Source organism: Anomaloglossus baeobatrachus, chromosome 1 (assembly GCF_048569485.1).
Source record: "Anomaloglossus baeobatrachus isolate aAnoBae1 chromosome 1, aAnoBae1.hap1, whole genome shotgun sequence".
Classification (NCBI taxonomy): domain Eukaryota; kingdom Metazoa; phylum Chordata; class Amphibia; order Anura; family Aromobatidae; genus Anomaloglossus; species Anomaloglossus baeobatrachus.
The window spans coordinates 876,807,752-876,820,943 of record NC_134353.1 but is presented as its reverse complement, the minus strand read 5'-3'; the positions used below and the strand labels follow the sequence as shown (position 1 = coordinate 876,820,943).

Genomic DNA, 13,192 nt, shown 5'->3' with positions numbered 1-13,192 from the left:
GTACCAGGATACACAACGGGAATAAGGCAAGACGACTAAGCAAGGTTTTGCTGTGACATCTTAGGTCCTGACATTGATGTGGAAGTTCCTTGGACATGGACTATCTGCCTGAAAACTGTACAGGCCGAGTAGACTCCTACATTGTAATGGTATTCTCTTACGGCAGTGGCCTCTTTTACCAGGATAGTGTCCGCGCCACACTGCTACTATTGTTAAGAATGGTTTGGCGAATATGACAAAGAGTTCAATGTATTTTCCTGGCAGATCTCAATCCCATTGAGCGCTTGTGAGATGTGCTGGAAAACAAATAATTGGGGCTGCAGCTCCTAACCTACAGGACTTAAAGGGGTTGTCCAGGATTGAGGCTCAAGTCTGCAGGCACTCAATGGGACTCCAGGCTTATGAATCCTCACAGTGTGCTCGCTGTGAGGATTCATCGGTGCTGAGCGTGGGTGGACAGGTGACCGCATTTGTGTGGTTTGCATGCTTCTGGCAACATTTCGACTAGACATGCCTGACATGTACGTCTAGCTGGCACAGGACCACATGTATGCAAATCACATACTTGCAGTCACGCACCCACCCGCACACACCACCGGAGAGTCCTAACTGTGCGTACACTGCACACTGTGAGGATTCACAAGTCTGCAGTCACATAGAGTTGACTACATACATTGAACCTGAGCCTGGACAAACCCTTTAAAGTATCTGCTATTAATATATTAATAGCAGATATCACAGGACATCTTCAGCGGTCCATGCGACTTCAGAGGCACAAAGGAGGCTGACATGATATTAAGCAGGAGTTTATTGGTATGGATGATTAGTTTTCCTAGATCTTTCAGTTAAGTTCAAAACCTGGAGCAATTTTCAGAAAATGACAATGACGATGTTGCGCTGGATTCTAGCAGGGGACGTGGGCGGCTTGTGATGTGCCCGGCGAGTGGAAGGGTTGCGTCTCACATGAATCCCGCTGGTGTCACCCACTGACAGCACTGATTGCTGCTTAGCACACACCTGATCCTATGTGGACATTGCTTGGCAAGCAGAGCAGAAGAAAAGCCGACAATTACAAAAGAATGCTTCAGGTCAGCGCTTTCATTTCCTAAAAAACAATTATTTATACTATTTCTTTAGCATTTTGTTTTCAGATTGCAGAATTTTATTTTAATTTTTTATTACAAACATTTCTTATCTTTTTTATTTTTAGTATTGATATTACATTATTTATTTCGGATTTTTCATGTTGTCGACAAAATAAACTAAATTTTACCATAAATGTAAAGAGCTGAAGGTGCAGTGACCAAGGAGGGAAAAACGTAACCCTAAAGCGGGCTTTACACGCTGTAACATCACTCAAGCGATCTCGTTGGGGTCACGGAATTTGTGACGCACATTTGGTCGCTGTAGCGATGCCGTTGCGTGTGACACCTATGAGCGATTTTGAATCGTCGCAAAAACGCTCAAAATCGCTCATCGGTGACATGCCCCCCTATCCTCGAATATCGCTGCTGCTTGGTGTACGAAGTTGTTCGTCGCTCCTGCGGCAGCACACATCGCTATGTGTGACACCGCAGGAACAAGCAACCTCACCTTACCTGCAGCCGCCCGCAGTGAGGAAGGAGGTGGGTGGGATGTCCCGCTCATCTCCGCCCCTCCGCTTCTATTGGGCGGCGGTTCAGTGACGCTGCTGTGACGCTGAACGAGCCGCCCCCTTAGAAAGGAGGCGGTTCACCGGTCACAGCGACGTCGGTAAGGAGCTAAGTAGTGTGACGGGTCCGCGCGATGTTGTGCGCCACGGGCAGCGATTTGCTCGTGTCGCACAACCGAAGGGGGCGGGTACCCACGCTAGCGATATCGGTCACTATATCGCAGCATATAAACCGGCCTTAAGGCTGTGTGCCCACGATCGGTGTTTGCAGCGTTTTGGATGTAGCATGCTTCAGCTGCGTCCAAACCGCTGCAGTGTAGAGTACAAGCAGAGTGGATGGATTTCTAGAAATCCCGTGCCCACTGTGCTTGCTTTTTCCACAGCAAACACTGACATGTGGTGCATCTTTCCAGACTGCAGCGCACGGAACACTGTTCGTGGGTACAAGCAGCTGTGGTCTCCTGCAGAGGAGACTCTCGGGCCCGCAGGTCAGGACCCGCTGTGTCAAGAGGCAGTGAGTCCTGATCGTGGGCACATACCCTTATGCATATGGCTTTAATAATGAGCCCATAATAGGGCACTCAGCCTACAATGGCAAAAACAGATGCACATAGTCTTTTTTTCTGATATATTTCCTAACAGGGCTCGCTCACATTAGGGTTAAATCAGACAAGTGCAATGTAATCTCTCATTGCACTCACACCAATGCTAATCAATGATGCAGGTCAGTGTCACGCTAGGTCCGGAGAAGTACCAAGCGAATGGTGAAAGGGATGGGAAACCCTGTATCTTGGGAAAGGGAAGATAGTGACCCCTGACCAAACCTACTGCTGGTCCCTGGGGTCTCTCACCACCCTAGATAGCTTCCGCTCCTATGCGCTGAGCCAGATACCTGACCCTGGGTATCCCTAGTGCTGGGCCCTAAATAGGGAAAGGATGGGATGAACTGTTTGTCAACCCCACTAAACACTATAGACAACACAAGGAGGAAAAATGCATGCATTACTTATCGACAGATGACACAGGTAGAAGTTCAGCAAAGTTTTCAGCAAGGACAACACAGAGGAGTACAAGCCACCTGCTTGTAACCGAGGCTTGAATGAACTGAAAAAATCACTAGCATCAATCCAAGGAAGGAAGAGTATTTAAGCACCAAGAGAAAACTGATGATCAGCAGCTGGGTGGAAGGCGAGCTCCCGCAAAGACCAAAAGGGGGAGAGATGAATTCAGCAGGAAAGCTACCTATACCAATGAACACTGACAGCAGGAACAATGCAAAGTCTGGGAACATTCTGAGTGGCCAGACGCTGTGACCTTCTATGGCCAAAAACCACATGATTGTCTGTCACCCGTGATAATCAGATCTGCTAGTTTTTGCTCCTGCTGATTTCGGCAATGTATCTAGGCTCACTCACACCCATACAAGTCTGTAAACATCGGACTGCACTCAGATGACATTCAGTCCGATACATGCAGAGACAGACAATGGAAAAGATGAATAAACTAATCTCTCCTTCCCCGCTCCTGTGCCGCCATTCTCGCATGTGAAAGAATCGGATCACAGTGAATGACACTCGGCTTACGCTCGCAGCAGAGTTTGAGCCGAGTGTCATTAGCATACGGCATCTGATGCTATGCACTTGTGTGAGAACAGCCTAGGTTTGTAAGAAAATTGCAACTTTATACACATTGCAGTCTCAATAGTCAATATTACTGACCTGCCTTGTGTTACGGTGTAAGCACCATGATGTGGATTTGCTGTGTTGCCACCACTTAAGGCTATAAGCACAAGGGGTCTTGCACACCTACCAAGTATTCCTAGGTGAAGCTGCTTCAGGAAAAAGCCAGCGGTCTCGTTCCTAAAAGCGGACATCTAAGACTATTTTTCAATTGTACAATATGCCTAAGAACTAAAGCCTGCTTTACACCATACGATCTAGCATACGATATCGTGTGCGATCGTACCCGCCCCCATCGTATGTGTGGCACGTTCAATTTGTTGCCCGTGTCGCACAAACGAGTAACCCCCGTCACACGTATTTAACCGTCCATACGACCTCGATGTGGGCGGCGAACGTCCACTTCCTGGAGTGGGAGGGACGTTCGGCGTCACAGCGACGCCATGCGGCAGCCGGCCAATAGAAGCGGAGGGGCGGAGATGAGCGGGACGTAAACATCCCAACCACCTCCTTTCCTCCTCATTGCCGGCGGGAGCCGCGGGACGCAGGTAAGATCTGTTCATCATTCCCGGGGTGTCACACACTGCGATGTGTGGTACCCCGGATACGAAGAACAACCTGACGTTCAATTTATGAGGAATGAACGACATGCGTGCGATGAACGTTTTACCGTTCATTCGCAATCGCACGTGGCTGTTACACACTACAATGTACCTTACGATGCCGGATGTGCGTCACTTACGACGTGACCCCTCCGACACATCGTAAGATATATTGTAGTGTGTAAAGCAGGCTTAACTCTGCCGGAACAGAGCGGGCATAGACTTCTCCTGCCAGATATTCAGAGGCCTCCACTGATATCACATCGACAGAGCAGCTTCTTCTCTTCCGCTCTACTTTGCTGATGGGGCATGACTGCCGATGTCATGATGATTGACAGCTGGCTCCCCACTACCTTAATGCGGAAGCCGGCTATCAATCACCTTGACATATCGGCAGGCCTGCCCCGTCGACCGAGAAGCCCGGAAGAGCAAAAGCTGTGGTGCAGCTGAATCTCGGCAAGAACAGTCAGTGACTGCTCTGAGCTGGCACTATGTAGAACAGGCAAGTAGTTGCCCACTACCTGCTTGTTGGTTTTCAGCCCCATATTAAAAAAATAAACTCTAGACATCCTCACCAGCGGTTTTGCACCAACTCTGCCGCCGGCGTCTTTCACTCTATACTGTTAAGTATTAAAAGTGGGTGTCTTCTGCGCGACAATGATAATGTCACTTGTTTTAACTGCTTCAGGGTCAAAAAACCTGTCATAAGGCGGAACATGAACACAGCAATGTTATTTTGACATTGTAAATGACTAAGGCTATTTTATAGGGCTCTTTTTAGGTGTTTTCTCAGGTGGATTTAGGGCGAGACCAACCTAAAACAATGCTTCGTACAGAGACCCTTATAGCGTTTTCCTTGAATTATGGCAATGTTTCTAGGAAAGAACGACTCCCTGATACAGCATCTGCTGCAGCATGTCACTTTATAGAAAGACTCCTAAGGAAATCTGACATCTCAGACATCCAGAGGAACAAAACGGCCCCAGATAGACTCGATGGATGCTGCATCTTATCTGCATGAAGTCCTGCTCTGATGCCAGGAACAAAAGTTTTCCAATCAACCTGTAATAATCCCCTAAAATAAGGAAAATATTCATATTTTATGAACCACTTTCCATCCATAAAGTAACTGTGATTTATTAATGATGACATTTTATGGCGCCTCGACTTGAGAAGAGGAGGAATAGTATATACCAGTAGGGCTTTAGGACGCCTCCAGATCATCACATCGTTGAGCTGCGGTGAATGTGAATGGTTAATCACAGGCTGATGTCTGTTCATTGTAAAACACATGAATGATTGTTTTCTGATCGCTGTCAATAAGATCATCTTTCTTTCTGTGCTTGCACCAGCAATGTACATATTTGCCATGCTATCATGTTGTTCTGGGCTCAGCACTTACACAGATAAGCTTTGTTAATGACACACTAGGAGACTGATCCCACAACACTATGCTGAATATATTTACTTAGAAACTCATACAGAAGATCTCCAAAGGTCAATATTGTGGAGACAGAACCTGCAAGGCAGGGGATATAGGGACTGATGGTGTCCTTGGAAGAAAGGGGCCCCATAGCATGGTGTGCTTGGAAGAAAGGGGCCCCATAGCATGGTGGTCTTGGAAGAAAGGGGCTCCATAGCATGGTGTCCTTGGAAGAAAGGGGCCCCATAGCATGGTGGTCTTGGAAGAAAGGGGCTCCATAGCATGGTGTCCTTGGAAGAAAGGGGCTCCATAGCATGGTGTCCTTGGAAGAAAGGGGCTCCATAGCAAGATGTCCTTGGAAGAAAGGGGCTCCATAGCAAGGTGTCCTTGGAAGAAAGGGGCCCCATAGCATGGTGGTTTTGGAAGAAAGGAACCCCATAGCATGGTGTCCTTGGGAGAAAGGGGGCCCCCTATACCAGAATCTCCAAAGATAGTCCTGATCAGATACTTGCCACTTAGGGTTCACCAGTGGATATGGGATCATCCGGGGATGGGTTCCCCTTCGTCTTTGAGTATGTGCACACAGAGATATCGAATCTGGATTTGCAGTGGAACCTGAAGCAGAAAAAAAAGGCGGAATCTGCCTTAGTTTTATCCTCTATGATTTGCAGTGTGAACTATTTCCAGTCTGCAGGTGGATTAGACACATTCATTGGGGTCGAATTAATAGCAACACAGATTGGGACGCGTTTGTATGAACTTTTATATGGAATATGCCGCAAAAATTGACCTGAAGAAACTTCATTTGAACATACCCAAATGCCACATTTTTTCAATAATCTGGGCATCTTTAATGAGGTTCTGAAAAGTTTTTGAGTGTCAGTCCAAGGATCCGGTGAAGTCCAGGGCTATACATGTCCTCCATTAGGGAACCCAAAAATAAACCCCTAAAAACGTGAATATGGCCCATTAGTTGGATGAGGCATAGATGTCACGGCTCGGTTACAGAGGACATGAGAGGTCTTAGAGGAGTGTTTCCATCCCAGACATTTATGGTACATCCACAGGTGCACGGGAAGCGTGCCCGGCTATTCTCTGACATTCCACAGAAGTGCTTTGATAGAAATGCGCATGCGCAGCCACCTCTCTGTACACAACGACGTAAGGTGGGTTCCTGTGCTGGAGACACGGTAGGTGCAGGTCCTCACATATCACATGCATTTGCCATAAACACCACTTTATCACTGGTAGCAGCAATTTATCTACCAAGGGATGCATTACAGAGAAATATATATATATATATATATATATATATAACACAAAGTCAAATTTTACAAAAAGCAAGCACATTGACTATATATGGCAAAAACGGTAGAACAAAAAATCCAAAAATACAGATGTAGCCGATGTCGTCTCACCAAGTTAAGACAGTGCAGATAATTTACGTTTTAAAAATCACAGCTAACAAGGCAAATGACAAACTCAGCTTTGCTACGCCTACGGTAGTAAAGCAAAACCAAATGTGCAAATTATATGTATACTTTACCAGAGCCCGTCGGTTGTCCTAAGCGAACTTGTGGAGCGGGATCTTGGCTTCAGCACAATACTCATGATGATAAGTCAGAGGAGTCAGTGATTATGGGAAAATGACCGTCTTCCAGAGGTTCCACAGTAATCCATAGTCTGGTATCCAGCGGGGAGAAGATGTGTGAGGGTCAGCCCCAGCTGTGGCAGCTCGGCTTCCTATCTCCATTCAGCTCTGGGTTAGGAAATGACAGAGCTTCTATCCTCTGTCTTAAATTTCCAGGGGAGGAACTGCAGCTTCAATGTACTCTCCATCTAGGTCACATGAAACCTCTGCTGCCTCCTGCGCTGCCTCCCTGACACTGGATCTTATAAGGTTACGTGAAATAGTAAGGAGTGGGAGAATCATAGTAAGGCATGCCAAGGAAATGTCACTTTCATTAGCACAGCTCCGCCGAGTCCCAGATTGCCAACACAATTCTTTTATCCACCTATAGCCACTTGGGATTTACCTGCAAACAAGAATATCCACCCACAATGACAGCGACAGTGAACTTCTCACACAAAGCGAGACTCCTGAGCAAACACCAATGTACGTCACCGAGGTGCGAGATTGTGAGACCAAGTAACATCAAACCCATAATATTAATATAATTATACAGACACGTGGAGCAGAGCAGAATTTCACATCTAATTATTCCCTTGGCACATCAATCAGTTTTGCAAGGGTTATTTAAGGGTTATTCTCATGTTTGGAAGTTTTTAGCACTACCATGCTCGGGTCTCATAACTAGTGATGAGCGGACATTACCATGCTCGGTTCTCGTAACTAGTGATGAGCGGACATTACCATGCTCGGGTGCTCAGTACTCGTAACTAGTGATGAGAGGGCACTACCATGCTTGGGTGCTTGGGACTCGTAACTAGTGATGAGCGGGCACTACCATGCTCGGGTGCTCAGTACTGGTAACTAGTGATGAGCGGGCACTACCATGCTCGGGTGCTCAGTACTCGTAACTAGTGATGAGTGAGCACTACCATGCTCAGGTGCTCAATACTTGTAACTAGTGATAAGCGAGCACTACCATGCTCGGGTGATCAGTACTCGTAACTAGTGATGAGAGGGCACTACCATGCTCGGGTGCTTGGGACTCGTAACTAGTGATGAGAGGGCACTACCATGCTCGGGTGCTTGGGACTCGTAACTAGTGATGAGAGGGCACTACCATGCTCGGGTGATCAGTACTCGTAACTAGTGATGAGAGGGCACTACCATGCTCGGGTGCTTGGGACTCGTAACTAGTGATGAGCGGGCACTACCATGCTCGGGTGCTTGGGACTCGTAACGAGCAGTCGGACGCTTGGACTGGCGTAACTTGAATACCCGAGTATAATGGAAGTAAATGGGGAACTTAAGCATTTTTCTGGAAGTGCTTCCAGAAAAATGCTTGTGTTCCCCATTTACTTCCATTATACTCTGTACACGAGTCGAGCCCGTCCGAATTGTTACAAGTACCGAGCACGTAAGCATGGTACTGCCCGTTCATCACTAGTTACGAGTACCAAGCACCTGAGCATGGTAGTGCCCGCTCATCACTAGTTCCGAGCACTGAGCCCCCTAGCATGGTAGTGCTCGCTCATCACTAGTTACGAGTACCGAGCAACCGTGCATGGTAGTGCTCGCTCATCACTAGTTACGAGTACCGAGCAACTGTGCATGGTAGTGCTCATTCATCACTAGTTACGAGTACCGAGCACCCAAGCATGGTAGTACTCGCTCATCACTAGTTACGAGTACAGAGCACCTGAGCATGGTAGTACTCGCTCATCACTAGTTACGAGTACAGAGCACCTGAGCATGGAAGTGCTCACTCATTACTAGAAGTTATTCCCTATTCAATGAATAGGGGATAACTTCCTGATTGCTTGGGGGACTAACCGCTGGGACCCATACAATCCCAAGAACCAGCATTCTGACAGCAGTGTGGCTGGAGCGATGAATGATCATATGCACTACTACTCCATCTATTCTTTTGGGAGTGCCGAAGATCAGTTCAGTGCTGGATTTGGCAATATCTGTTGGTCCCACAGAAAACGAATATAGCTGCAGTGAGCATCATCGACCACCTCTACATTCACACTGGGCTCTACGGAAGCCCAGTTCTCGGTATCAGCAAGCACCCCAGCAGTGGGACCCCAGACGTTATCCCCAATCCCACTCTTGAGAATACCCCTTTAATAATATAGTTCAGGTCTGAGTTGGGCAGTGGTCGGCCGGCTAGGACACAAGACCAGAGCCTGTAACTGAAGAAAGGGACAACTTTCACATTCAAAGTACAGTGGGTATGGAAAGTATTCAGACCCCTTTAAATTTTTCACTCTTTGTTTCATTGCAGCCATCTGGTAAATTGAAAAAAGTTCATTTTTTTTCTCATTATTGTACACTCTGCCCCCCATCTTGACAGAAAAAAAAAACAGAAATGTAGAAATGTTTGCAAATTTTTTAAACAAGACAAACCAAAATATCACATGGTCATAAGTTTTCAGACCCTTTCTCAGACATTCATATGTAAGTCACATGCTGTCCATTTCCTTGTGATCCTCCTTGAGATGGTTCTACTCCTTCATTGGAGTCCAGCTGTGTTTAATTAAACTGATAGGACTTGATTTGGAAAGGTACACACCTGTTTATATAAGACCTCACAGCTCACAGTGCACGTCATACCATATGAGAATCATGAGGTCAAAGGAACTGCCCAAGAAGCTCAGAGACCGAATTGTGGCAAGACACAGATCTGGCCAAGGTTACAAAATAATTTCTGCAGTACTCAAGGTTCCTAAGAGCACAGTGGCCTCCATAATCCTTAAATGGAAGACGTTTGGGACCGCCAGAACCCTTCCTAGACCTGACCGTCCAGCCAAACTGAGCAATCGTGGGAGAAGAGCCTTGGTGAGAGATGTAAAGAAAAACCCCAAGATCACTGTGGCTGAGCTCCAGAGATGCAGTAGGGAGATGGGAGAAAGTTCCACAAAGTCAACTATCACTGCAGCCCTCCACCAGTCGGGCCTTTATGGCAGAGTGGCCTGATGGAAGCCTCACCTCAGTGTAAGACATATGAAGGCCCACATAGAGTTTGCAAAAAAACACATGACGGACTCCCAGATTATGAGAAATAAGATTCTCTGGTCTGATCAGATAAAGATAGAACTTTTTGGTGATAATTCTAAGTGGTGTGTTTGGAGAAAACGAGGCACTGCTCATCACCTGCCCAATACAATCCCAACAGTGAAACATGGTGGTGGCAGCATCATGCTATGGGGGTGTTTTTCAGCTGCAGGGACAGGACGACTGGTCGCAATTGAAGGAAAGATGAATGCGGCCAAGTACAGAGATATCCTGGAAGAAAACGTCTTTGTGTGCTCTTGACCTCAGACTTGCCCTAAGGTTCACCTTCCAACAAGACAATCACCCTAAGCACACAGCTAAAATAACAAAGGAGTAGCTTCAGAACAACTCTGTGACCATTCTGGACTGGTCCAGCCAGAGCCCTGACCTAAACCCAATTGAGCATCTCTGGAGAGACCTGAAAATGGCTGTCCACCAATGTTCACCATCCAACCTGACGGAATTGGAGAGCATCTGCAAGGGAAAATGGCAGAGAATCCCCAAATCCAGGTGTGGAAAAGTTGTTGCATCATTCTCAAGAAGACTCATGGCTGGACTAGCTCAAAAGGGTGCTTCTACTCAATACTGAGCAAAGGGTCTGAATACTTATGACCATGTGATATTTCAGTTTTTGTTAAAAAAAAAATTGCAAAAAAATTTCTACATTTCTGTTTTTTTCAGACAAAATGGGGTGCAGAGTGTACATTAATGAGAAAAAAAACTTTTTTGAATTTACCAAATGGCTGCAATGATGCAAAGAGTGAAAAAGTTATAGGGGTCTGAATACTTTCCGTACCTACTGTATATTAGTAAATTGCAGAAATTACTAGTCGCGTTAAATAACATGGTTCTATGTAAGACTAAGTTATGTGACAAGCTCACTCTTAAAAGTAAACCTACAAGTTTTTAAACTTCATTCACGTACATAATGTATCCAGGTTTTTCATGGATAGAACATGTAGCCATTTTAATCTTTAGTCATGGTCCACAAAAAACAAAGATATGTCTGTTTTTTATCCAAGTCTTGAATCAAACTCACTAATTCCAGTTTAAAGGCCACTTTACACACAGAGATAAATCTGCGGCAGATCTGTGGTTGCAGTGAAATTGTGGACAATCAGTGCCAGGTTTGTGGCTGTGTACAAATGGAACAATATGGCCATGATTTCACTGCAACCACAGATCTGCCAAAGATTTATCTCTGTGTGTAAAGTGGCCTTAAGGCTATGTTCGCACGTTGCGTTTTTTTCCGCGTTTCTGCAGCGTTTTTAGCTGCAGCGTGTTTGTGCCAAAACGCATGCGTTTTTGTTTTCCAGCAAAGTCTATGGAAAAAGCAGAAATCCTGTCTGCACTTGGCTTTTTTTTCAGCAGCGTTTAATTTGCATATTTGTGGTCAAAAACCATGCTGAAAAAGAAGCAGCATGTCAGTTGTTTTTGCCATTTCTGCAGCGTTTCATTAACATTGGAGTCAATGAGAAATGGCAAAAAGCAACCAAAATCACAATTCCTGCGTTTTTCATGCTTTTTACCTGCTTTTCCACTGCGTTTTTGGCTCCAAAAACGCATGCTTTTCTGGCCAAAAATTAATGGGTTCTAATGTTCCTTTACACACACACAATAACCGAAAATTTAAATGCTAAAAAATAATAAACTTTACCTATTTTTCTGGTATAATGTGCATAACCGCTATTATTTCATTTTAATTGATAATTTTCCATATAGTTTTATTAAGTTAATTTTATCCTTTTTTCTCTTTTTTCATTCTTTTTGACTAGTCCAACTTTATTTCTCAGTGTCTTGATCTACAAAACGCATCTGCAGAAACGCAGGTGAAAATGCAGGTAAAAAGCGCAGAAAACGCACTAAAAACGCGGTAAAAACGCATGCGTTTTTAGCGCTAAAAAATGGCCAAAAGCCATTTGGTCAAAAACCAAGGGAAGGAAAACGTGCAGAATAAACTGCAGGTACTCCGACGCAACGTGCGCACATAGCCTAAGGGTTTGTGAAGATGTCGGACAGAGCACAGATGGCATCCTAACTGCGTCCGTCTGATTTCCATTTTTTACTGAGTATTTGTTGGGAGAAGCCTGAGAAATTAAATCGCTTTTGTTTTTTGTTGTGTACAAAAAAAACTGATGAAATTCTCATGGTAAAAACTGATCCAGTCACCAAACGCTGAAAAAATTGATGAGTTTTTAAATAGATGAGAAAAAAATGGACATTTGAATGAGCCCATAGATTTGTTACCCGTGACCATTGTGGACTTGCGATGTGGAGAACCATGGAACCTACACACTATTACAGATCGTTAGTGTTCTGCCTGTTTAAACAGGTTAATAAACTAACGCTGATGAAAAAACAAGTGGTTAATTGGCAGTCAACTAGTGTTGGCGGTTGACCGGTGTAATTGGACTTCAACAGTCCGTTTAGTGAGCAGAACCAAACATCAGGAGTCCACAAGTGATGTCTATTACGATGCATATACTCTGCAGTGCATTGTGGTTTTGCATAGGACTGCAGGAAAGCGATCCTAGTTATTTTACTAATAATGCACATAACATGATCTGTTACAACTGTTCAATATATCTTACCATATGAGAATGAAAAAGGCATCTGGACTGTCCCTAACACCAGTGCACTCAGCATCAAAGTAACAATAAGGATTAACTTATCCGATAATCCACAATATCTAGGAAACCCAGCATCTCATATTAAATATTTAATTCTTAATCTGTGGGGATGTTTGTGCACCCCACTACTGCCAGCCAGCGTTATATATGAGCTCCCAGCATGAAGTCACGGAGCCTGCCCCATTAACTTTGCTCTATCTGTAACTTTGTTATATAAAAGATGCCCTCTACTGGGGATTTACGGTATTGCTGGTATTTTTACTAAAACACTACAATGTATCACTGTATATCTACTGTTACACATGCTCCCATTTAGAGAGGATCAAATATCTTGCATTTCATAGAAGTGTCTTGACAGTAAAAACAAAAACCATTAACCATTTTTTCATTTCAGTTCAAATACTGGATTTGGTTTTTATAATTATTAGTTATAAAAGATTCATACTTTGTGTAGTTGGGTCATATGGGCGTCTCCTTTCTCCGATGCCTCCTCTTTCGACCATCTCCGTGCTCCTTC

The 13,192-nt window shown here is 45.0% G+C and overlaps 1 protein-coding gene across 4 annotated transcripts in view; it reads right to left on the bottom strand.

The window, feature by feature from the left end:
• Positions 1–13,192, bottom strand: part of PDE4D (phosphodiesterase 4D) — a 1,198,511-nt gene that overhangs the window by 354,776 nt on the left and 830,543 nt on the right. The window contains exon 1 of one of the 4 annotated variants that reach the window (XM_075326386.1): positions 6,902–7,208. The exons of the other annotated variants lie outside the window; for them this stretch is intronic. Within the exon in view, the coding sequence (XP_075182501.1) occupies positions 6,902–6,966 (65 nt within the window). The 5' untranslated portion in view covers positions 6,967–7,208. Of the gene's footprint in view, positions 1–6,901; positions 7,209–13,192 lie in introns of those variants that run through there. 4 annotated transcript variants of the gene reach the window in all.